This window comes from Tursiops truncatus, chromosome 20 (genome assembly GCF_011762595.2).
Source record: "Tursiops truncatus isolate mTurTru1 chromosome 20, mTurTru1.mat.Y, whole genome shotgun sequence".
NCBI classification, from domain to species: Eukaryota; Metazoa; Chordata; class Mammalia; order Artiodactyla; family Delphinidae; genus Tursiops; species Tursiops truncatus.
In genome coordinates, this window is record NC_047053.1 from 17,573,207 (window position 1) to 17,599,893 (window position 26,687).

At 45.4% G+C, this 26,687-nt stretch overlaps 1 protein-coding gene across 10 annotated transcripts in view; it reads left to right on the forward strand.

Moving 5' to 3' along the window:
- The window catches only part of ADAP2 (ArfGAP with dual PH domains 2), a 33,671-nt gene that overhangs the window by 4,431 nt on the left and 2,553 nt on the right, over positions 1–26,687 (forward strand). For 4 of the 10 annotated variants that reach the window (XR_002174779.3, XR_002174781.3, XR_004523703.2 and 1 more), the window contains 6 exons: positions 917–1,029; positions 7,726–7,872; positions 11,746–11,829; positions 15,105–15,167; positions 16,362–16,439; positions 17,151–17,379. Coding sequence is in view for 3 of the 10 variants with exons in the window: in XM_019927084.3 (XP_019782643.1) it covers positions 917–1,029; positions 7,726–7,872; positions 11,746–11,829; positions 15,105–15,167; positions 16,362–16,439; positions 17,151–17,379 (714 nt within the window). In the remaining 7 variants the exon portion in view is untranslated. Of the gene's footprint in view, positions 1–916; positions 1,030–7,725; positions 7,873–11,745; positions 11,830–15,104; positions 15,168–16,361; positions 16,440–17,150; positions 17,380–18,406; positions 25,910–26,687 lie in introns of those variants that run through there. The other 6 variants (XR_012328506.1, XR_012328507.1, XM_019927087.3 and 3 more) reach the window with 5 other exon arrangements.

The following is a 26,687-nucleotide window of genomic DNA, read 5'->3' on the forward strand; positions in this document are numbered from 1 at the left end:
CCACAGGGTGTATAGAGTCTTCAGTATAAATTGCAAAAAGACTCACCCACCGGGCAGACCAGGAAGAAATAAGGCACCCTGCTTCTGGCTAACGTAACCCCTGGTGTGGCACAAGCCTCGGGAAGGCGCATGGACTGGATTTCACCTCCCTTCCCGCCTTTGTGCAGGGCACAACCTCATCGGTGGCCCTGAACCTGTGGCAGTTTCTGCCCTGCTACTCTGAGTCCAAGTTGACACTGACCCAGAGAGCAAAGTATACAAAACTGCTCTTTGAGGACCAGAGGCAGCCAGTGCTCAGCTCTCCTAGTGGCCAGGAGCACAGAGGGCATTCATTATTCCCACACTCTGGAGAGTTTCATTAGGCTGATGTCAACGTGAAGTTGGGCCTCCTTCAGAATCAATCCAGTTTCTTAGGATTTAGCCTACTTATTTTATTTTTATTTTTTTGTGTGTGATACGCGGGCCTCTCACTGTTGTGGCCTCTCCTGTTGCGGAGCACAGGCTCCGGACGCGCAGGCCCAGCGGCCATGGCTCACGGGCCCAGCCGCTCCGTGGCATGTGGGATCTTCCCGGACCGGGGCACAAACCCGTGTCCCCTGCATCGGCAGGCGGACTCTCAACCACTGCGCCACCAGGGAAGCCCAGGATTTAGCCTACTTAGAGTTTACTGTGTCTTCTTAGGAAACAGCCAAGGAAGAAAGTTGAGGGTAGCCCAACTGAAATCATACAACATTGCAAATTTGGCCCCAGACAGGACCCCCATGTCCTGCAGCTGAAATAGCTAAATTAGATCCTAGACATTTTAGCAGCAGGTGAGAGGTTCATTCCACCCCTGAGACCATACTGTACGGGGTTCATGAGTTGCTTGTTTGTCTTGAAGCCGTGAGTGTTCACTCTTTCTCATCCTTGGTGGAAGGTAACCGAGAAGGGTTCCTATGGAAGCGGGGAAGGGACAACGCACAGTTCCTGAAAAGGAGGTTTGTGCTCCTGGCAAGAGAAGGCCTCCTGAAGTACTACACTAAAGAAGAGGTAAGTCTTCTCTTACTCCTCCCAGAGCGCTGGCTCTCACCCCACTCAGGTCTACATTTTTATTTATTTATTTTATTTTTGGCTGCTTTGGGTCTTCGTTGCTGCACGCGGGCTTTCTCTAGTTGCGGTGAAGGGAGGCTACACTTTGTTGTGGTGCGCGGGCTTCTCATTGCAGTGGGTTCTCTTGCTGCGGAGCACGGGCTCTAGATGCGTGGGCTTCAGTAGTTGTGGCACATGGGCTTCAGTAGTTGTGGCATGTGGGCTTCAGTAGTTGTGGCTTGTGGGCTGTAGAGTGCAGGCTCAGTAGTTGCTGTGCACGGGCTTAGTTGCTCTGCGGCATGTGTGGTCTTCCCAGACCAGGGCTCGAACCCATGTCCCCTGCACCGGCAGGCGGATTCTTATCCATTGTGCCACCAGGGAAGTCCCAGGTCTACATTTTGATCAATAGTCCCTGGTCTTGTGTATGAGCTCAGCCACTGAGACTTAGGTACCACACGCTGCTACTTTTCCTTGTTATACAATCCATCCAGTCCACTAAAAAGCACACCTTCTCTTCACCTAGAATGGGCTTAGACTGGTCCATGATTAAGCCTTTGATGATCACTTGATTTTTACTTCATTTGTTTATGTACTTAAGAAATATTTATTGAGCACCTACTATGCTAGACCTTATTCCAGGAACTGGGGATACAGCGATAAACTAAGCGAAGTTCCTGTTCTCCTGGGGCTTCCATTCTAGTGGATGGAGACAGGTGTAACCAAAACATACATCAATACATAATCTATCCAGTGGCAATAAGTTATATGAAGTAAAATAAAAGAGGGTGAAGAGTTAGAGCGTGGGGTAGAGGGAGGTGCTACCACAGGTGGTCAGGGGAGGCCTCTCTGATGACATTTGAGCAGAGAACTGAATAAATGTGAGTTATGTGGATTTGTGGGCGAAGGGTAGAAGAAGTAGAGGGAACAGTATGTACAGAAGCCCTGAGCATGGTCATGTGTGCTGATTAGAAAAGATGAGCCCTCTGAGAGGGTGCAGCCCTGGTCCCTGTCTAGGCAAGCAGAAGCCTGCATGGCGGTTCTCACTTGTACCTTCAGCCAGGGGCTTTTTGTTCAGTGCACAAACTGCCCAACCATGAGCCGTAGCCCTGGCTTGAGCTGGGAATGTATTTGGTGAGTCTAGAGGACATGAAGGAGGCCAGAGTGCCTGGTGCAGCGTGAGCAAGGAAAAAATGGGGCGAGATGAGCTCACATAGTGGAAGACTTCAGAGGCCGTAGGAAGACTTAGGATTTTTCTTTGGAAACAGCTTTATTGAAATATAAATTCACACACCATTGGATTCACCCATTTAAAGTGTATAATTAATAGCTTTCAGTATATTCATGGGGTTGTGCAACTATCACCACAATCAATTTTAGAACATTTTCATTACCCTAAAAATAGAAACCCCACATGTGTTAGCTCTAGTTCTCCACTCCACTCCCCTCCCCCAGCCCTAGGCAACCACTGATCTACTTTCTAACTCTATAGATTTGCATATTCTGGACATTTCATACAAATGGAATCATACAATATGTGGTCTTTTTTAAAAAAAATTTTTGTTTATTTATTTATTTTTGGCTGTGTTGGGTCTTCGTTGCTGCACACGGGCTTTCTGTAGTTGCGGCGAGCAGGGGCTACTCTTCGTTGCGGTACACGGGCTTCTCATTGCGGTGACTTCTCTTGTTGTGGAGCACGGGCTCTAGGCACACGGGCTTCCGTAATTGCGGCTCATGGGCGCATGGGCTTAATTGCTCCACGGCATGTGGGATCTTCCCTGACCAAGGCTCGAACCCGTGTCCCCTGAATTGGCAGGCAGGTTCTTAACCACTGCACCACCAGGGGAGCCCGTAATAGTTCTTTATATATTCTATACACAAGACCCTTATGGGATATATGATTTACAAAACATTTACATTCTTTTTTTAATATTCTTTTCTACTATGGTTTATCACAGAATATTTTTACAAAACATTTAGGCGTTTGGATTTTACTCTGCTGTTGGGAAGCCACAGGAGGGTTTTGAGTACAGAAGTGATCTGCTTTGACTAAAACTTTTGGAAAGGGGCACTCTGGCTGCTACCGGGGCGAGAATGGAGTTGGGGGTGGAGGCGAGAATGGAGCAGTGGGGAGGTGAGGGTGGAAGCAGAGAAGCCAGTTAGGAAGCTGTTGCAATAATCCAAGCGAGGAATAATGGATTAGATCAGGATAATCGTGACGGAGCTGGTTAGAGTGGTCAGATTCTACGTGTATTTTGGAAATAGAGCCAATGGCATCTACTGAAGGATTGGACACGGAGTGTGAAAGTCAGCAGAATCAGGAATGATTCCCAGATTTTTGCCTTATGCAACTAGAAGTCTAGATTTGTCATTTGCTGAGATGGCAAAGACTTAGCTCCTTACGGGGATGATCAAGAGTTCCTTTCCCGTTTGAGATGCTTATTAGTCATACACATAGAGACTGAGAAAGAAGTTCTCAGAAGTTCTGAGTCTAGAGATTTGGGGAGAGTTTGGAGCTGGAGTCATCAGCATGTAAACTGGTTTAGCAACCGGACTGGCTGGAGTCACCTAAGCAGGGGGTGGGGGTGGATGAGAAAAGATGTCGGAGGACTGAGTATTTTAGTTATTTGTTGCTGAGTGACAGACACACCACCCTAAAACTTAGTCGCTCAAAACATCAGTCTATCGTGTCTCACAATCCTGTGGGTCAGGAATCTGAGCAGGCAGTGGCTGCCCCATTGTACTCAGTGTGGCATCCGTGGGGTGGTTGGGCTGCGCCAGGAGACCCGGGAAGCCTTCACTCACACGTCAGGCGCTTTGGGATCCTCCTTGTGCCTTCTCTGTGATCATTCCTCATTCAGGAGTCCAGCTCAAGCTTTGTTGCAGCATGGCAGCCGGCTTTCCCCGAGCAAATGAGAATGCTGCCAGGCCTCTCAAAGGTTAGGCCAGGAACTGCCTTCTGTTGGTCAAAGCAAGTCATGCGACCAGCTCCAATTCAAGAGGAGGGGATATAGATTCCACCTCTTTATGGGTAGAGTGGCATGTGCAAACTAGGAGGGAAGGAATTGGAGAAGCCCATCTTTGGAGATTATCTATCACACTGAGCCCTGGGATATTCCAATATTTAGAGGAAAGATAAGAAGTTTCCAGCAAAGAGAATGTGAAGGAATGGCCAAGAAAGTAAGAGAAGGACAAGCTCTGAGCACTTTAGCCTTCATCTTACTCCATTTCCTACATGCAGAAATTACTGTTTATGTCCCCTGTTGCTTTCCTGGATGGACCAGAGCAATGCCAGAAGATCTGCCCAGTGTGGCCTCAGTCTGGGGCCAGATGAAAAATGATGGGGAATGAAGAGTATTAACCCTCCAAGAGAGAGTAGGGATTTCTTCTCAGTCTTCAGTTTAAATCACTGAAAAATATTGCAAGTACTAAAGGCAGAAGAAAAAGTGCTGCTACAGAGTCAGGAGCAGGCATCGAACCCCAGTAGCTGTTGTGAGTTAGGATGTGAGTCTCATCCTTGGTTGGAAAAAGTTGATCTGTTTCTCAGTCCTAAGGCTGTTCGGTCTAAAGCAGTCTAAAAATAGAACAAGTTGCCTTTGTTCTTTTTTTATTTCTTTACCCAAATGGAAAAGTTTTAAATTATAAAGGTAACTCATTTTTATGTGAAAATTTTGGGTAATACAAAAAAGTGAAGTTTAAAGAAAGCAAAACTCAGAAGATATTTCAACATAGCAAAATATTAATACCCAGATCACATTTTTTTAAAACCCTAAAAATCAGGAAGGAAAAAACAATCCATTGGCAGAAGAGGCAAAGGAAATGGTTTGGTAGTTCACAGAAAAGGAAACCAAAATGCCTGATAAATACAGGAAAAGAAGCCCAATCTCTCTGGCAGTCAAGGAAATGAAAATTAAAATCACAATGAGATATACTATGTATCCACCATAATGGCTAAAATTAAAAAGGTTGACAACACCAAGTGTTAACAAGGATATGGAGAAACTGGAACTCTTATTGCTGGTGGGACATAAAATGATACAACCTCTTTGGAAAACAATTTGGCAATTTCTAATAGAGTTACGTGTACACTTAACCATATAACCCAGCTTTTCCACTCCTAGGTATTTACAAAAACATATGTCCACAACAAAATTTGTCCACAAATCTTGTTCACAGAAGTTTTATTTGTAATAGCCAAAACCTGGAAGGTATCCAAATGTTCATCCACAAATAAATGAATTAAAAAATTGTAGTACATCCATAGAATGGAATATACCCAGCAATAAAAAGGGACAAGCTACTAATAAATGCAATAATGTGGATCAATCTAAAAACTATTGTTCTGAGCCAAAGAAGACTTATACGGGAGTATGTACTGTATAGTTCCATTTATATTCAATTTCAGAACAGACAAAACTATACCAATAGAAAGCAGATAAGTGATTGGGATTGGGTGGGGTGGGGATTGATGCAAAGGAGCAAAAGGAACTCTTTTAGGGTAATAGTGATGTTCTAGATCTTGATTGTGGTGGTGGTTACATGGGTATATACGCTTGTCAAAAAACTGCACTCTTAAAGTGAGTTCCATTTATTGCTTATAAATTATACCTCAATTAAGTTGAATAAGAGAAATTAACAATGAGATTCCATTTCAAACCCTTCATATTGGCAAAAATGTTAAAAAAAAACTGGCAGCATTGAGTGTTGGTGAGGATATGGGGAAAGGGGAAATCTTCTTTGTTATTGATGGAAATTTACTTCCGGTATGTACATTGGTGCAACCACTGTGGAGAGCCATTAGGAAAATAATTTGGCAGTTTTCAGTAAGTCAAAGATGTACACACTTGTGAGCTAGCAATTCCATTCCTAATCGTGACCTAGAGACACTCTCACGGGGGTATACCAGGGATACAAGCTGACAGCAGCAAAAAATCAGAAACAATCTCAGTATCTGTCAACAGGAACATAGATTGATAACTTTTGGTGTAGTCATTTACAAGAGCCAAGTAGATTGGTATATCTCAACATGGACAGAGATAAAACGTTGAGTGACAAAAGCAAGTTGTAGAATGATCCATATAATGTGATACCATTTATGTAAATTAAAGCCACATAAAACAGCACTATGTATTGTTCATGGGTATGTGTATGTGTGTATAAAAGTGTAAAAAGTGAACTAGAAAGATGAACATCAAACTCATGACAGTGATTGACTGTGGGGAGTGGAGGAGGGGAAAGGGACAGGGTAAGTAGTAATTAAAGGGATTTTGGCTTTATTAGTAATGTTGTATTTTTTAAACAAATTTCCTTTTGGGGAACGATATTGACAAAATTAAATACACTTTTTTTGTATTTTTAGTATTTTTCATAGTAAATATTTTAAAAGGAAAGTCGTACATTAATCTTTCAAGAAAACCATTGTGAAGAGCGTTGGTGTAAATTTGTCCATACTTCTTATGTACGTGCAAATAAACATATAGTATATACATATAGTTTATGTACATTATATATATACTATATGCATATAGTATATGCATATATATGTGTATATAATTTTTGCATTAATAGGTTCCTACTATACATCCCGTTCTGGGACTTGGTATTTCTCACACATGGATATCATGGACATTGTTTCATATTAGTAATATTGATTTAAATTTTCCTTTAAAAAATTCTGTGATATTTTATTGTGTGGATATGCCATGATTTATTTATTTAACCCATTATCATTGATGGACATTTCAATAATTTCTTCTTCTTTTTTATTTTTTTACTGTTATAAGCAACATGGCAGTAAACATCTTTTGATATATGTTTGCATAGTAATGCAATTACTTCCTCAGATAGATTCTTAGATGTGAAATTGTGGGTCAAAGCAAAACACTCAACATTTTAGTAAATATGACGAAATTTCCCTCTAGAGAAGACTGTCCACTAGAACTTTCTTCAGTGACGGAAATTTTCTCTGTTTGCACCTGTCCAGTACCCTAGCCACTAGCCACAGGTGGTCGCTGAGCACTGGAAATGGGACTACGTGTGACTAAGGAACTAAAGTCTTAATTTTATTTAGTTTTAATTTTAATAGCTGCATGTGGGTAACAGCTATTATGGGACTAGAGCGTTGGTATCATTTTTCTCTCTTATCAGTTATGAAAGGAAGCACTTGTTTCCCCTTTGCCTTCTTAGCATCAGTGAGGGCTGGAATTGTGTTCAGACCCTGAGAACAGAGTGGAGGGTGGGAGGGCGTGCCCTGAGGCCCCCACAGCTGCTTTTATCTGTTTGTTTAATCTATTTTATTTGTTTGCCTTCCATGGATATTTGTTTCAAATTCTTTTTTTTTTTTGGCTACACGGCCTGCGGGATCTTAGTTCCCCAACCAGGGATCAGACCTGTGCCCCTTGCAGTGGAAGCACCAAGTCTTAAGCACTGGACCTCCAGGGAATTCCTGATGATTCGTTTCAGAAAAAATTCTATGGCTAAACATTTTGAAAAGTTCTAAGTTAAGGTCTTTCCAAGCCCCGTTTCAGCCCAGAGAGGCCAATCTGATTAAGCAGAGTTCCACACGGGTCATCTGTTTGCAGTTAAGTCTCCCTGGCGAACGTGATGAGAAGTCACCCTGCTGACTGTCAGCATCTTAAGTATCTGCTTCCTCTCTTTTAGGGTAAAGAGCCCAAAGCTGTCATCAGCATCAAGGACTTGAATGCCACTTTCCAGACAGAGAAGATAGGGAACCCCCATGGGCTGCAGATCACCTACCGAAGAGAGGGCCACGTCAGGAACCTGTTTGTGTATCACGAGAGCGGGAAGGTGAGAGCCTCCAGCTCGCTGACCCCCTTGCACAGCAGCCTCCTGAGATCTGCTGCTACTGTTCACCTTAACCTATTGTCACTTTTTATTTTTTTTTGGCCACACCACGTGGCTTGTGGGATCTTCGTTCCCCAACCAGGGCCCACGGCAGTGAAAGCACCGAGTCCTAACCACTGGAATGCCAGGGAATTCCCTATTGTCGCTCTCTAGTTGGAGACAGAGGTACAAGTAAAGCAGAGCGAGATCAGGGAGAGCAACCTGGTGGGTACCAGGGGTGCGTCTGGATGGTGCACAACCGTCAAGGGGCATCCACTTAGCAGAAGGGACTATGCCCAGGGCTGGCAAGTCAGGTGGGGCCAGAGATTCCAAATATGGGAGGAGGAATGGATCAAAGCCTGGGCAGCGTGCACTCCACGGCCTTGCTTCTCAGAGTTTGGCCCAGCACCAACAGCATTAGCCATGACCTGCGAGCTTCTTAGAACTAGAGTCTCGGGCCCACCCGGACGTACCGAATTAGAAGCTGCATTTTAACAGGATCCCCAGGTGATCCTTGTGCACACTGAAGTTTGGGGAAAACACCACTTAAAGGTCCAGGAAATGGACTCCATCAGAGAAGAGCAGGCCAATAGTACAGGTTCAAGAGAATAAGCTGGGTCCAAATGAGCAGGGTCATGTGACCGGGCAAGGGTCAGAGATGCTAAGTCGAGGTGAGGAGGGGCAAAGGTGGAGGCTGACATTTTGTGAGTTTCTTTTTAATTCTGTGCCAGGTGCTCTTCTTGGCAGTCACGATACATCATTTCTTAATCTTCAGAGCAACCCTGGAAATGTTTTATCCCCGTGTTACAGAGGCATGGGCATGTTAAATAATTTGCTCAAAGTCACGTAGCCAATGGTTCCTGAGCCCTGCACCCATTTCACCTCCCCAAGTGCCTCTGCTGGAGGAAGGACCCTTGGCAGCAGGAGCCAGGAACCAGATACAGGGACTCGATCTTCCCATAAGGCCCTAGCGCTGGGATGGTGACCATGGATCACCCTCCCAGCAGGCTTCACGCTCCCTCCACATTCTGGGCTGACTTCCTGGTGTGGTCTGAAGAGCTGGGTTTGGAGTCAGAAGCTGGGGCTCTGGTTCTGCCACTCCCAGCTGTGTTATTAGGGCAGGTTCCTTCCCTCCCTAAGTCTGCTTGTTTATGGTTGATAACGTCCACCTCCCAGAGGGGTTTTGAGAGTTGAGTGACCATGAACCATGAACGTGAAAGCATCTCATTACGGTGAAGTGCACTGTAAACATTAGTTGCTACTGTAATTTGTTCATGATTGTGGAAGCTGCAGAAGAAGACAAACTCTTGTGAGTCGTTTCACATCTGTGTCATTTACGCATTCACGAATTCACTCTTTCGGTAAATCCTTATCGCACTCCTCCCCGCAATGTGCACAGCACTGGGGTGTGTAGTGAGTGGGGCAGAGCCATGAGTGGGGTTCTGGGATCTCAGAGTCTCGGGTGGCAGATGGGGAAATAAGGCACTGATGATGCTGTGTTGAGGATGGGCTGGAGGCCGTGCTAGGGACACACAGGAGACATATAGGTAGCCTAGTCTGGGGGGTGGGTGGGCTGGAAGGGGGCAGTCAAAAAAGGCTTTCCAGAGGAAGGAGCGTCTATTTAAGAATTGTGTGAATATGCTGAAAAGGAGAACACTCAAACCAGCTTAAACAGGACATGAATAGGAAAGATATAGGAGTGTTTATTTATTTCAAGGGCCAGTAGTATGGCTTGGCCTCCTGAGAGATTAGAATCAGGAGCTGTGGTGTGTATGTGTGTTTAAGAGAGAGAGAGAGAGAGAGAGAATACACTCTAACAGCAACACATTGTTCTGTAAAACCAGGAGTTCGAGTAATGTCTCTCTTGTTTGTTTCTCTAAATTCAACGATCTCATTCCCCAAATTGCCAAGAAATCTATTATCAGTCATCTTTCTCGGCTCCCTCCCTTGGCTTTACTAGAATCTTGGGACTTATGCAGTGTGGGAGACATGGAGGAGATGCCTGGTTTTCAGTCCACATTGGGCTCACTGCTGTAGTCCCATGTCCAGACTGGCTGGATACCAGTGGCTACCCCTCCACCCGCGCGAAAGCTACGAGGACTTTTGCTGCAGTGCCCAAGGTCTCGGACAATTACGGTACCTGGCTCCCTACCACTGACCCAGTTGTAGAGCTACCGGGAACCTGGTTCTGGCCGGTTTCCTCTTTCCCTGGATGCCTCAGCTTCTCCCTTAGATGGGCATAAATGGGAGTGGAGGGGGGGATGCTCAAACTCATGCCCACAGGAGCCAGGTGAGCAATTGAAAAGTAAAGTGGACAGCCTTAAGGCTGTGGCAAACAGGAACACCTGTATAGAGGACTGAAACAGACAAAACTTCAGGAGCCAAACAAACCTGTATGCAGGTTGGATTTTGCCCCGGAGCCACCAGTTTGTGACCAAAGAGCCCTTCCAAAGTGGAGGCCTAGGTGGGTCTTTCATGGGATGGTCCCATTCCCTTAGTGCCTGAGCCTCTAGAAGTTTCTTAACACCCAGGACAGGAGAGCTCCGAACTCAGGAATACGGGGCCGGCAAGTTTGACCTGCAAGAGAGAAAGGGTAATGATGTTTCATACCTTTGAAACCAAATTCAAATGAATTTCTCAATCACCGTATTACATCTAAGTGCAGCACAGCAGCTATTTGAACAAGTCTTTCAGCTAGCTCCCCCAATTCCAAATTCCTGGGAGAAAGAATCTGATAAGCCCTGTCCAGCCTCTGCATTTGTCCAGTTGCTGTGGTCAAGAGTGGGTAGAATCATAGCAGCAAGCGTGGCTGCGACTGTGGGTGAGTGGTGTGTGCCTGAGAATGGGCGGGGCAGTTCTCATAGAATCAGGGCTTGCGTGGAGCAGAAATCTATTGCAATATCTAAACTCACCCTCAGGATGAGTAGAATGTTCTAGGTAAAAGGTGTGTCGGGGGTGAGGGCAGAGAGTTGGGTGAGGCTGAGTGTTTCAGGAAAAGGTAATAGCATGTGTTGGGATGGGGTGTGGGGGGAGGCGGGGCAGGGATTGCAATGGTTTTGTATGGAAGGAGCTCAGAGGGCAAAGAACTTAGACTCTCTTCCTGAGGGTAGTGGAGAGGACTCTAAGCTAGACTCCATTAGATTTGCAATTCGAAGATCACTCTGGCTGCCATAAGGAGGCCTGAAAGGAGCCTGGCAGAGCAGAGGCAGAGCCAGCTGGATAAAGTGAGAGACGATCGTGGGCACTGCCGAAGGAGGTGTTCTCCCAGAGGGACACAGAAGGTCCAAGCCAGCTTTAGCCCAAGTTGCACTCCAGGTGATGGGCATCCGCATCGGAGGAGCATCCCCAGGTGCACCTGCCCCCACCTGAAAGCCAGTCTTTGGCCTCTGAGGACCCTTGCTTCTCAAAGTGTGTCCCAATGACCAGCGTCATATCACCTGAGAGCTCGTTAGGAATGCAGAATCTCAGGCCCCACCCCAAACCCACTGAATACAAATCTGCGTTTTAATGAGATCCTCAGGTGATTCACACACACATTAGAAAGAGCCAAGCACTGTCCTAGGCCATTGCATAACTCCTATGTGGTCCGCCTTGGTCCTTTCCCATGGCTCTGGGGATCTCCCTGTCAGTGGCTTCCCACTTGCTCGGGTGATGCCCCTGGGCTCGGGCACTGTCCTCCCAGATGCCTGTGAACAGCCCACAGGCCCCTGAGTGGGACTGGGGGTGAGTGCATGTGCCCAGACCTGAAGGTCCAGCTGGCTTCTTGCCTCCAGCCTCAGCTCCCCCACTACTCTGTCTCATTGGCTGTCCATCTGTCCTTTGTATTTTTCTCTGCAGGAGATAGTGGACTGGTTCAATGCCCTCCGTGCAGCCCGTCTCCAATACCTAAAAATGGCCTTTCCTGAGCTCCCGGAGCCTGAGGTGAGCTAAATGTGGACCCCAACTTCCACATCTCCTCTCTGCCATCTCCTTTGCTTCTTGTCTGCTGACCTCGAAGACACTCAGAGGCCAGCCTCAGTTTGTTTGCAGGAAATACCTTGAGATTTGGGGTTGGGGACCTCAGTGGGAAACCAAAAGCTTTCTCCTGGGGAGTCTGGGGGTTATGGCCTCACCCCTGGCAAGGCAGCCTCCAAATAGTGGGTCAGGCTGTCCCGTTCGGGATGCATGGCTACCACCCACAGTGTCAAGGGGCTCAGGAGTTGAGCATCTCTCTCTCACCCCTTCTCCCACTAAAATGCACGAATGGTCCCTCACATACTGCTTATGCAGTGCTTTCGAGCCCCTTGTATCTTGTAATCCCTTTTATCTAGTAATCCCTTGCAGCCAGCAGTTAGGTGAGTGTGATTATTCCCATTTCACTGATGAGAAACTGAGTCCCAGGAAGGTCAAGCGCATAACCAAAGGTGTTCTTCACATTCGAACATTCCCCCCTTTACCCTTTCATATTCTGGTATAAGGAAGGTAGTGGGATCTTACCCATTATCATTCTAACAGGAACAGTCTGCCTTTCATGGCCTAGGTAGTGGGGAGCCTGAGAACTTCATCTGATTGCCCTCAGATGTCTGGAGCATCCATCTACATCTCTCAGGCTTGGCTGGGGAAGCTGTATAGTGGGCTGGAGGATGCTGCCCTGAGCCAGGAGGCCTAGGCTCTTGTGGACGTTCTGCTGCTAACTTGCTGTGTGACCACTGCAGGTTGAGTCACCTCTCTGTGCATCTGTTCCCACATCTGTAAGATGGTGCTTGGTCTGGGTCATCTTCAGGGTCCCTTCCAACCCTGAGGTGCTGTACTCTGGTCCCTGTCTTAGGCCTGCTCTAGGAGGATTTTGTAAGAGATAGGGGTGGAGAGACCATGTTAGTCCTGGGACTTCTTTTTCCTTTTAATATTTATTTATTTAATTAATTTATTTATTTTCTTTCTTTCTTTCTTTCTTTTTTGCTGCGTCGGGTCTTCGTTGCAGCACTCGGGATCTTCGCTGAGGCATGAGGGATCTTTTCGGTGCGGTGCGCGGGCTCTTTTTTGTGGCGCACGGGCTTCTTTCTAGTTGTGGCGTGCGGGTTTTCTCTCTCTAGTTGTGGCGCATGGGTTCCAGGGCGCATGGGCTCTGTAGTTTGCAGCACATGGGCTCTCTCGTTGAGGCGCACGAGCTCAGTAGTTGTGGCCTGCGGGCTTAGCTGCCTTGCGGCATGTGGGATCTTAGTTCCCCCACCAGGGATCGAACCCAGGTCCCCTGCGTTGGCAGGCAAATTCTCTACCACTGGACCACCGGGGAAGTCCCAGTCTTGGAACTTTCTTAATCCCAACTGTTAGACCCTCCTTGGAAGCCTAAGTGTTCCTTAATGCCCAAGTTTGCAGGGAGCAAAGTGTCTGGAACAGGGGTCCATTCCAGATGCACTGAGGTGGCAATTCTCCAGGAGCAGTTCCAGCTAGACCCGGCTCAGGGCCCTCCCGGTCTGCAGAGTCAGCACTGGAGCTGGTGACTGCCTGCTTCCGTGGGCGGGGCGCTGGGGGTGCTGACTGCTGGCTGGAGAGGATGGAGGACAAAGTGCAGATGCCCAGCCTCATTTGTCTGGGCTGGCTCTCCAACTCTGCTGACCCCTGCGGAGGAAACTGGTCTTTGGCCAACATCCTCAATGCCGTCTTGCCTCCCTCATCCACCATTGTTACCCCTTATCCACTCCCAGTTTCCTCCCCGCCCACCTCTCTCCCCATCTTTCTTCCCCCCATGTCTATGTATGACGTGAGGTCCTGGGCAACCACCCAGGCCTGGCTCGAGCTCAGGGATCCAGATGCTGGAAACCTGGGGAGCCCAAGCGGGGTTGTGGTCCTGTGATAAGAAAACGCATGAACCCAAAGTCAGAGAAGCTGACGTGTTACGTAGGACAAGTCCCCTCACCTCTCTGAGCCCCAGTTTACTCATCTGTCACCATGAGGACAGTCCCTGCCTCCAGGGCTGCCGTCAGTCCAGTGAGCAGGGTGTCTAAGGTACAGTGAACAGAACCCCATCCACGTGCTTTTTCTTCTTCTTCCATTGGCTTCCCGAGGCCTAGACTCCCCCTGCTGTGGCTCCAGTTCAGACGACTGAGCTGTCAGGACTTCTCTTCTCTCCAAATGAAGGAATTAAAGCCCACAGAATGCATTTTAGGGAAAGGGGAGTGTTGTCCTTTATATTTTCGTTTTGAGCTCACGATTTTCTCCCTTTCAGACTTTCCACTCCTATTCCCAGATGTCATGTCTGCTTCGTCCCTGCCCTGGGCTCAGGCTCTGGAGAACCCCTGTGTTTTCAGAAACCTGGGCTGTCACTTGAAACTCTAGACTTGCCAGTTGACACCCTGGAGCATAGGAGACCAGCATCAATCCCTGGAAGCTTCTCTGAGCATAGGATGGCAAGTTGGAAGGGATCCTGCAGATCACCTAGGCCAGTATCCTTATTACGTAGTGGGAAATAGGCCCAGAGAGGCATAAGGTCTTACCAAGGTAACACAGCTGGTTGAGGTCAGACCTGGAGCTAGAACTCAGGTCTCTTGACTCCTAGTCCAGAGCTTTCTCTACTTGCCCACCCTGCCATCACCTCCTATGGCCCTGGGTCAGAATCCCCACCAATGACCAGGTCTTGGCCAAGGGCCTGATCAGAGGGTTCTGCCGTGTTTATACTTTAGCATCATAGAGTAGCGGTAGGGGTACCACTAGTGTCTGTATGGTGTCCATCGCCTCTAGATGTGAAAGCTCTCATCCTACCAATGACGTGTCTTTGAGAAAATCCACAACCACTTCTCTGAGGCCTGGTTTGCTCATATATACAACGAAGATGATAATATCCACCCCACAGTGTGGTTGAGAATTACGCACAGAGCCTGACACACAGTAGATCCTCAGAATATGCCCACCTGACACCAGGAGGGTCTCCTCAGAGCCTTGCCTGTGTCCTTCTCCTGGAGTTGCTGAAGGAATCCCTAAACTAAGTCTTGAAACTAAGACTTGGCTGTGCTGGTAAGCTCTGCAGACATCTGGGGTGCTGTTGTCTGGCTCTGTTGAAATGTTAATGTTGCGTCCATACCAAATATAACCCCCTGAACCACGCGTACACATCCTTCCCCATTCCAAACTTCCCCTTTTTTGGGGAGCCAAGTTCGGTGGGGACCCTTGGGCTCCTGGGTGTGAGGCAGGGGTGTCAGTGTATGTCTTTCTTCCCCCAGCTTGTGCCCCTCATCACCAGGAACTACCTCAAGCAAGGCTTCATGGAAAAGACTGGTCCAAAGGTATATCCTCCACTCCCGGGGGAGACTTTCGTGGCCCCTGTCCCAGTGGGCAGTAGGGCAGAATTTGGGAGGTGGGAAAATGGGGAAGCAGGGGCAGAGAGGAGGGAGGAAGGGGAAGTAAATGGATGTTTGTGAGTTCCGGGGCTGGAGGATCAAGTGGAGACCAGGTGGCTGGAGTGTGGTCCAGCATGGCTGAGGAGCTTCTCCCTGTAATTGGGCATCCTCCCGCTTTATCAACATCACCATTAGCTTCTGTCTTCTTAACACCATCTAACTGATCTTACTCTTGGGAAAGCATAGCTGAAAAGGGACTCCTTGGGGGACAGCTTTTGACTTTCCAGAACCCTTGTGTGTTCTGTGCTGGGGCCCTACCAGGACCGTACAAGTGACGCAGGGACTAGTGATCAGTCTGAGAGAACACACCTATATATACCCGTGCTTGGGTGCCCAGCTGCATGCTGGTGGGGCGAAGCTCAAAGTCAGAAGATGGAGATGGTAGGGGGTTGTGACGGGCGGAAGCAGGGAAGGGAGGAGGGAAAGGGAGAAGGAAGGGAAAAGTAGAGGAGCTCCCTAAAAAAGAACCCCAAAGCGACAGCATTCCAGTGCGTTGTGTTTTTTGTTTGTTTGTTTGTTTGTTTTTAAGATGTAATATGCTGACAGGATGCTTGTTAAAGATGCTTGTTAAAGATGCCAGTGAAAGGTGTTAGGCAATCAGGGTAAAGAGAGCCTCGGGCAGCTGGAAAACTTGTAAAATGGTTAAAGGTTCTCTTCCTTCACCAGCTGGTAGCACCGCCCTCCCCGTGGCTCTGGCCAGGGGCTTTCCTTCCCCTGACCTAGGATAGAATTCGGCCAAGGCCAGCACTTTCAGAAGCGCTGAGCATAGCCACTTCTGATTTCCCAGCTTCCTTTTTCTGAGACTTCTTGTCCACAGCCTGAGAAAGGGGTAAAATGCTTCTTCCAACCACGTAGGCAGCACCTGGAGGCAGCTGGGCGAAGCTGGGGCTGGGAGAGGGGGTGGGATGGGTGGGGGAGAGATGGGGCGGAGCCTGCAGAGCTCTAGGCCTGGGGAGGGGCGCTGGGGTGTGCGACTGCGGGGCTGGCACCCGCCGGCTCCCTCGGCCTGGCCTAGGATGGCCCTCTGACCTCTGTCCCCACCGCCTGGCCGAGCCTGGTACGAGGTTTCCTTTTTTGCAGCAGCGAGAGCCTTTCAAGAAAAGGTGGTTTGCCCTGGATCCCCAGGAGCGGAGGCTGCTCTATTACAAGAACCCGCTGGTAAGAGCCACTGCCAGCCCCACTGCTGTGCACCTGCAGGCGGAGGTGGGGTCAGTGCTGGTCGGGAACCATGGGGAAGCGACAGGGCTGGAGAAACCCAGCCAGAGGCACACCTCCATCGTCACCTGTCTCTAAGTCAGTCTGTGCATGGAGCTGTGCTCTCCCTCACCTTCAGGAAGTCCTTTATGTGTGTCCAAATTGCTGCCAATGTATCAGTAGCTAAGACAGATGTTTCCCGGCAGGACTCTCTTCCAACCGGAGACTGTGGAGTGTAGCAGTTGGGAGTGAGGGCGCTAGAACTCGGCTGTCTGGGCTCCAGTTCCAGCCCTGCCACCTTTAGGGGTGCGCTCTGGGCAGAGCACTCAGCACTCTGTGCCTCAGTTTCCTCCCCCAGAAAATAGGCTTTATAACACTGCCCTCCTCAGGTTGCCGTGAGGATGGTCACATGAGTTACTATGTGTAAAGTCCTTGAATTCATGGTGCAGAGTTAACTCTCTGTAAATATTAAGTACCATTTAAACAGATGCCGTGTGTGATGTCTTTTATGGTTTGAGCCTTTTAAATTCTGGGTCCCATCTAGCCGAAATCCCCAGCAGAAGCCCCACCCAACACACACACCTCTTACTAAAATGGACCTGGGGGGCTGTCAGGCCTGCAGGTGGCCCTCAGCCCCAGCTGTGGCCTCTGACGACCTGTGTCTTCTATTTTCAGGACGCCTTTGAGCAGGGCCAGGTATTTCTGGGGAGCGATGAGCAGGGGTACCAGGTGTATGAGGACCTGCCTAAGGGCATCCGAGGGAATCGCTGGAAAGCCGGCATCACCGTCGTCACCCCGCAGCGGAGATTCATCTTCACCTGCCCCAGCGAGAAGGAGCAGCGCGAATGGACGGAGAGCCTTCGGGATGTCCTCTCCCGCCCCCTGACGCCCCTCAACCTCCTCAGTAAGATGCAGGGCTTGTTCCTTTGGCTGAGGGCAGCAGGCAAAAAGGGGCTTCTTCACTTGGGTTCAGCTGTGAGCCCTGGAACTGGGGTCACGGCTCCCGACTGCCCTCTTTCCATTTTCTTCTCTTCCTGCCAAAGAAAAGTTCAGACAGTGCACAGTATTGCCAGGGAACCCTCTCTGTGCATGCTTAGTTCCTCTATCAGGAGCCTTTCTCTAGCCATGTCCGGAGGAGTTTCGCTCTAGCAGAGCTGTCACTTAGATCCGCTTTTCTGCCCTGCTCAGTCCAAGAGCCTAGCAGCCTCTCTGTCCCTCCACCCTCTGCCCCTGAGTCCCTTTTCTCATGAGAAAACTCTGGCCTGTTGTTAAGGTCACAGCGCTGGGCAGCTCCTGGGATTTTGGACTACTCCCCGCTCATAGACGGAGGGCTATTTTTAGGACTCTTCTTTTCTCTGGGTCCTTTCATGTGTCTGCCCCTCTCCTGTTCTTCCCCTTCACCCCAGATGTGTCACAAGCAGGCTTCCCCATCTGCAGACAGCTCCGTGAAAGGAGGGGAGACATTCTGAGCCAGAGCAGGAAACTTCTGGCCCAGGGCCTGGCTTCTGGGACACCAAGGAGAAGTTCTTTGTTTGGAAAAGTACAGTCTGAGCAAGTGACCCCACACAGCCCCTTTGGAGAAACCCTTGTACCCTTTGAGTCTGACCAGGATAAACACAAACTTGCTTCACTTTCCGAAATCCCAAGGCCAAAGAGCCTCAGAAATGGGCTCGGAAGTTGTTAGTGAGGCAGCTGGTGCTTTTTTCCTCTGGGGGCCTGTGTGTCTGAGTCTCTGTTTTTCTCTGTTTCTGACTCTCTGCTTTTCTCTCCTTCTCTGGCGTGTGTGTCCCCTCTGTCTGTCACCTTTTCAGTCTGTTTTTTATTCCGGTTCCCTCTATCATCGTCCCCCTGTCCCCCTGCTGTCCCTGCCCTCCAGTGGGACTGCATTGGCATGGCCACGCCCCCCAGCCCTCTTCTTGTTCCCCTTGCAGCTGCATCAACAGAGAGTGGCTACAGCAGCAGGTGACCCACTGGCCAGCCAGCGCACCTGGTGGGAAGGAGAAGTTTTCACCTTGGCCTTGGGGGCCCCGCAGGAGTGCCCCACAGTCGGCAGCTATCAAGGGCTGTGAACTCTGCCGCAAAGACCGAAGCTTTGGCCTTTATCTGCCGGCTCTCTGGGCTTCCCCGCTACCCAGCTCTGGGGGTCTGAGGATCTGGTAAATGTCCTCAGGGCCCAGGACATCTGAAATGAAGGCATTGCAATGGAAAGGCACCCACAGCATCGCACAAGTGGCATGCTTGCTGAAAACAAGAACAGCAACAACAAAAAGTTAAATCTGAACCTAACCATGAGGAAACAATCAGACGAGTCCACATGAGAGAAATTCTGCAAAATAACTGGCTGGGCTCTTTGAGAATGTCAGTATCATGAAAGATCAAGTAGTCTGGATCTAGGTTAGAGAAGACTAAAGAGACATAGCAACAAAATGCAGTTCATGATTCTTGATTGGATCCTGGATTTAAAAAAAACAGTTATAAAGGAAATCATTGAGATAACTGGGGATATTTGAATATGGATGTATATTAGCTAGTAATACTGTAACATGGTGATGATTTTCTGTATTTGTGTAGGAGGATACTCCTGATCTCAGGGAGTATGTGCTGAGGTGTTCAGGGGTAAAATGTAATCACGTCTACAACTGACTTAAACGGTTCGGCAAAAAATGTGTATGTGTACATGTGTACATATAGAGTATATACATAGATATAGTGTGTGTGCATTTATGTATGAAAGATAGGAAGTGCGGGTGTATACACACACACGTATACACGGGGAGAGAGAGAAAGCGGGCCACTGTGCAAAATGTTAGCAACTGATGAATCCAGATGAAGTATAGCTGGATGTTCATTGTCTAATTCATGTAAATTTTCTATAGGTTTGAAAGTTTTCAAATTTAAAAGTTGGGAAAAATTTTTTTTTTAATCCACTTTTCACTCTTCGAAAGTAGTGGGTTTTCTACATGAATCAAAAATGTTCCTGGGAGAGTTCTACCTTTGTGCACATTTTAGAAGAAATAAAAGCCCAGATAAGGGCTTCCCTGTGGTTGAGGGAGTGGTTGAGAATCCTCCTGCCAATGCAGGGGACATGGGTTCGAGCCCTGGTCTGGGAAGATCCCACATGCCGTGGAGCAACTCAGCCCATGCGCCACAACTACTGAGCCTACACTCTAGAGCCCACGAGCCACAACTGCTGAGCCTGCGTGCCTAGAGGCTCTGCTCTGTAACAAGAGAAGCCACTGCAATGAGAAGCCCACGCACCACAACAAAGAGTAGCCCCCGCTCGCCACAACTAGAGAAAGCCCATGGGCAGCAACGAAGACCCAGTGCAGCCAAAAATAAATACATTAAAAAAAAAAAAGCCCAGATAATACAAACTAAAAAACCAATGTCCCCATTGACCATCTGTGCACTCTGGAAGGAAAGAAGGAAGCTGAGAAGGCAACTCAGCTGGACCCCAGGACAGAGAGCTCTCCAGCCCGAATGCCGGGTCTGGCCCTGCCACTAATGAGACTGCTGGAAAACTCACTTCCCCACCTCTGTGCCTTGGTTTTTCTCTTTCAAATGAGGAAGTTGTACTAACTACTGAAATTCAATGGAAGCAACAAGTATTTTTGAGCACCTCCCAGGTGCCAGGCTGTGTGCCGAGCCCTGGGAACAGGCAGGAACCAGATGACGTGGTCCCCGCTGTCAGAGATTTCAGCCTGCTGGAAGGCAGCCGGTACATGGGGCAGGACAATGAGACCAGTGTTCCGAAAGGGGAAGTGGGGCTGCTGTGAGATGTGTGGCAATAGGGTTCACCCTAACTGACGGGAAGAGGGGAGACTCCTTCCTCTCCAGAAAATGACACTGAAGTTGAAACCTTAACTTGTTTAGAGGTTAGTCAAAGGGAAGATGGCCAGGAAAACACTCTAGGTTGAGGGAAGAAAATGTTCAGAGGCTCTCAGATGGAAAAGAGGAACTGAAAGAAATCTCAAGTGGCTGAAATGTTAGAGAAATAGATCACCCAGGTCTCTGCTCTGTGATTCTTTGTCCCTTCGAGTGACGTGGAGAAAGACATTGAGTGTTTTCATTTCAGTGGAGACCCAGAGGGTTGGGAGGGTCTTTAAGACAGTCTCTGCTCTTTATGGGATTTTCCTTTGATCCCCCAATCAGAGGACAAGCAACGTCATCGGGGTGTCTTTCCTGAGGCTTCCTGACTGCCCAGATGAAGACGTGGTTGCTTTCTCTTCTGGCTCCTAAAGCACCTTGAAAATGTTTTTCAGCACCTGCTGGGTTGTATATTAAGGGTCGATCTACTTGTCTGCCTTTTTTTTTTTTTTTTAACAAGACCCATGAGCTCTGTTGACTGTACTCTGTTAAGTTCTGAGAATGACAAAATCAGTAAAGGCATAGTTCCACCTTCAAGGAACTTATAGTCCAGAGAGGAAGAAAGAGAAGTAAACAGGCAATAACAAAACAACTTGAAGAGGCAAACTGGCATTCTTAGGAGTCCCTCAGCGGGGCAGAGCACAGACACAAGAGATGGAGACAAAGTCCCAGTGAAATGGAATGTCTGGTTTTGGTTGGTTTCTGAGGCCTAGCTGAATCTGTCTTTGGGTTGCCCAAGGATACTTCTGTACTCTTACATTAAATCCTCTTCTCCCTTTTGACTTATTAGTACAAGGAGATTTCTGTTACTTGAATCGGTCCTGACTAATGAAGTTCTCCAAAAGAGGTAATATCTATACTGAGTCCTGTAGAAGGTACTTGGGTTGGGGTGGGGTGGTGGGGAGACAGAGTGTGTACAAAGGCCCAGAGACAAGAGAGAACATGGCCTGTTCTGGAAATTACAAATAATTGAATATGGCTAGAGCACAGATTGTTGGGGGCAGGAGGGGGGTCAGCTTCCAGTAATGATGGAGGAGCTCATATCAGAACAACCATTCCACAGATAACAATTAGAAACTCTGTACAGATTATAACAAAAATTATCTGGAGGCCTTGGAAAATAACCTAAAGCATGCAGAGAGGAGTTGGCACTAGGAAGCAAGGAATGGCAGGGGTGAGTTTCTCATTTTTTCGCTTTTCACCTGATGGCAGGCCCCAGTCAGTGCCTCAGGGGGCACTAAAATTCTGATGGAAACCTGCAGTCTTACTGGTTGAAAAATAGAGGACAGAGTTTAGGGCAACTTTAGCAGCAGGGAAGTCTTGGAGAAGAGGGCTACAGAAGGGGAGCCCTGAATTCTACTATCTGCCTGCTCTCTGGAGGAACATAACAGAATCCAGATGTTTGACATTCATAATATCAGGATGCCACCCTAAATTAGTAGACATATGAAGAAACAAGAAAATATCAATTGTACTCAAGAGAAAAAAAATCAATCAGTGGAAACTGATTCCAAGATGCCCCAGATATTGGAATTAGGCAAGAATTTTAAAGCAGCTATTATACCTATGCTCAACAAGTAAAGGAAAATATGATCATAATGAATATATGGATATGACATTTCAATGGAGACATAGAAACTATAAAAAAGAACCAAATGGAAATTCTAGAACTAAAAAATACAATATGTGAAAGAAAAATTCAGCTCGACAGTAAATTGGAAATGACTGAGAGTCAGTGAACTTGAAAATATATCTATGGTAATTATCCATTCTGAAAAACAGGGGGAAGTAAAGGATTGAAGAAGTAAAAAGAGAGGACTTCCCTGGCAGTGCAGTGGTTGGGACTCTGAGCTTCCACTGTAGGAGATGTGGGTTTGATCCCTCGTCAGGGAACTAAGATCCCACATGCCATGTGGCATGGCCGAAATTTTAAAAAAGAAGAAGAAGTAAAAAGAAAACCTCAAAAGCTCTAATCTACATGTTATTGGGGTCCCAGAAAGAGAGAAGAGAGAGGTATTGGGGCAGAAGAAAATATTCGAAAATATATTGATTGAAATCTTATTAACTTTGGTGAAAAACATGTAGAGACTCAAGAAGCTTGGCAAACTTCAAGTGTTTAGAATAAATACAAAGAAAACTACATTCAGGTACATTACTGCCAACCTGCTGAAAACCAAAGATAAAGAACAGATTTTGAAAGCAGCCAGAGAAAAATGATACATTACATACAAGGAAATGTTGTTTCTTATCAGAAACAAAGAAAAAAAAATGAATGGACTTCCCTGGTGGTTCAGTGGTCAAGACTCTGAGCTTCCACTGCAGGGGGCGCAGGTTTGATCCCTGGTCGGGAAACTAAGATCTGCGTGCTGGGTGGGGCAGCCAAAAATAAAACCCCAAAGCAAAAACAAAACAGAAACAAAGGAGGCCAGAAGGTGGAAAGACCTCTTTAAAGCGCTAAAAGAAAAAAAAAATCAGAACTCTAGAGAAAATATCTTTCAAGAATAAAGGATATGTAGATCTATATCTATCTGTAGAGAGAGCAAACAAAAAAAAACTTCAGAAAAAGAATAAAGGCAAAATATCACTGAATTGTACACTTAAAAATGATTAAAATGGTAAACTTTATATTTTACCCCCCCCAAGAAAGTGCAAAAGGCAGATTTTATTCTTAAAAAGGCAAACAGAAAAAGATATTTCTGGATAAAGATAATTGTACGTTTCTGACAAAACTTCAGTATAAGAAATACTAAAGAAAGTTCTTTGGGGTAAAAGAAAATGATACCAAACAGAAACTCTGATCTTTAGGAAGCAATAAAGTGTAATGGAAATGGTAAAGATATAAGTAAATGTAAGACTGCCTATTTAAAGCAAGAATTACATGTGTTATGGTTTATACCATCAATAGAGATAATGTATATGACAACTACAGCATGAAGGCCTGGAGTAAATGGAACTCTACACTTTCAAGCTTCTTATATTTTACATGAAGTGGTACAAAATTAGGTCTACATAGATTGTGAAAATTCAAGGATGTATACTGTAATCCTTAAAACAACCACTAAACATATAATGCAAAGAGGTATAGCTAAAAAGCTAACAAGGAAATTAAAACAGAATTTTAAAAAGCATTTGATTAACCCAGAAGAAGGCAAGAAAGGAGGACAAAATGAATATGAAATAGATGAGACAAACTGAAAATAAAGAACAAAAGGGAGACCTTACCGTATCAATAATTACATTAAATATTAGTGGATTAAACAGTTAAATTAAAATGCAAGATTGTCAGAGTGGATAAGGAAGCATGACCCAATTGCATGATGTTAAAAAGACATTTTAAATCTAAAGACATAGGTAGATTGAAGTTGTAAGTGTGGAAAAACATATACCATGCAGACAGTAACAATAAGAAGGCTGGAGAGGCTATATGGAGATCAGATAAAGTATTTTTTCAAGACAAGGAGTAATATCAGAGATAAAGAGTGATGTTTCATAACAATAAAAGGTGTAATTCATCAAAAGACACAACAATCATAGATGTGTATGTGCCTAATACTACATCTCCAAGGTATGTGAAGCTGAAATGGACAAAATTTAAGGGAGAAATAGACAACCATGAATCAAAAAAGAAATCACATGGAAAATTAGAAAGATTTATAACTGAATGATAATAAAAATAAATGTCAAAATTGAAATGATGCAGCTAAAGTACTAATTAAAGGGAAAGGCATAAGAATCAATGACCTACGGCTGTACTGTCTAATATGGTAACAGTAGCCACACGTTGCCACTGAGGATTGAAATGTGATTAATACAACCAAGGAAATGAATTTTTAATTTTACTTCATTTCATCTAATTTAAAATAATTTAAATTTAAAATAAAAAACTGGGGGAGTTCCCTGGTGTCTAGTGGTTAGGATTCTGCACTTTCACTGCCATGGCCCAGGTTCAATCCCTGGTCAGGGAACTGACATCCTTCAAGCTGTGCTGTGTGGCCAAAATTTAAAAAAAAAAAAAAGTAAAAAATAAAATTAAAAACTGGAGCAGTGTAAGATATTTTTTCTTCAAGCACAACTTAGTTGTTTTGGTAAGACATATTTTAATTTAACCATTGCAGTACATAAGATATTTATTATTTCAGTTGTGTAAAAAAATTTAATGATGAGGAAAAGACTAAAAACTAAATTTTGTAAAAATTGAAGTATCTTCAGTTAAACTGCCAAACAATTACCTGTAGAATACGATGTTTTTTCCTAATAATGTCAAAGATCAGCTGATTCAAAATTTGAAAACAGGCACTTTTCTTTAGTTTTAGGTGAGTTGGGTAATACAAGACTAACAATGAATAATTTGGGTAAGTTTTGTTTCAAAGGACTTTTAAATTTATGAGGAAATATCAATCCACTGCCTAAAAATCAAACTGATGGTGTAGATATTTTTGAATCTTTTACATCTGTAAGAGAAGAATTTCAGGTAGATATGGAAAACCTAATTTTTATTGTGACAGATGGTTCTTTAGCTATGTTCGGTCAAAAATTCAAATACTGAAATTTTAAAATAAGAGGCTGATGATTCTCTTATGATTTTGTTCCATTGTGTGACACAAAGTAAAAATATTTATGTTCAGTTTTCTGAAACAGACTATGAAAACTGTCATGGATACAGTTGTTAAAATTGTTCAGCATGTACATGAAAATGCCAGTCTATAGAACTGTTGAAAGAAATGGAAGACAATTCAGTGATCTCATATTCTTTGCCAATGCTTTTGGTTGAGTTCTGGACAAGTTTTACAATTATTTAGTGTACTCTTAATTTCAACTCAAGATTTTCTTGAAACCAAAGGAATGATTGCAAAATAGTCGATAATCAAAGACCTAAGGCAGTGTGATTATGTTTTCTCACTGATATCCCACTGCATATGAATGAGCTAATTTTGAAACTCTAAGGAAAGGTTAATTTGTGACTTAGCTAAGCAGTTACAAGAATTTATGTTGCGATGAAAACATTTAATAATACAAATCAGTAGTAACAATTTTATACACTTTTCTAACTGAATCAATATGCAGAACACTTTAATTATAATCAGTAGTAACATGTAAATTGTCCAAAAGTACTATAAGAAAAATTTGCAGGACACTTTATTGATATTGAAGTTGCTCTTAAATTTATGCACTATCCCTTTGAAATAATACTGAGTTTACACTAGAGTTCATGAATTTATTCAACTTGGAGAGGCACAGTTTTCAAACTAACATGCTTTTGCTTTAAAAGAGTTAAATCAATTTTCCCCAAAAGATGAAACAGTTTTTTCAATACAATGTGATATTAAATGGTTTGTTTTCTTATTGTTGAGTTTTGAGAGTTCTTTGTGGATTCTGGATACTAGTCCTTTGACAGATATAGGATTTGCAAATATTTTCCTCCAATCTGTAGCTTTTCATTCTTTTAACAGTGCCAGTGTAGCCTTTTTTAAGTCAAGGCATTGAGGTCAGGGTTTGTGACTTCCTTCGTTTAATGATGATTTTTGTTGGTGACAAGGTTTGGCATTAAAAATACGTTTTGGCTTATATTTGGGTGTTTTGAGTTCATATAAAGTAGAGTGGAAATAAGGGTGATGTATGTCTTGTGAAAATTAATAAAGGGAAACCTCACTAAACTGGAGTCAGGAGGCCAGAAGGGGGAAGCTCTATCATGTACATACCACTCCACAACAATACAGATCCTAATAGGAAGAGAAGTACCTTGCATCTCCAGCAGGAAGTGACACTACTTTACTTCTGCCAGCAGGAGGAAGAAAAAATTTTTTCCTCGCCTGGCAATAGCTCAGCCAATAAAAAGCCACTGTACTTCAAACTCCCAATTTCCTCCAAAGGACCTTTTGTTTCTAGAAGCCCCTCCCAACGTCCCCTTCTTCTCTATAAAAGAGTTTCCTGTCCTTTGCTTAACTGGACTCGCATGTGGCTCACCATAGTTCCATGTCCTGAATTGCAATTCTTTGCTTCTCCCAAATAAACCCGTTTTCCTGGTAAAATTAACTGGTTGTTCAATTATTTTAGGTTAGCAGTTTACTGCCTTCTGTCTTCCCCTGACAAAATATGCTTTGTCCCTTAAGGAATCCAATGAGAGCAAAGCAAAGAAAGGAGCACTGATAGAATATATTAATGACAGTTGCACACAAACTCCTTTCCCATCTAACTTAGCATTAGAACTCAGCATCACAGGAACGTGTATTAACACATCTACTTGAATTTAACAATGATGTCAGATTCTATGATAGAAAATGAGTCTGATTAATAAGCTAAATTTGCAGCTCCAAACTTTTGAAGGAAATATATTTCAAGCACTTA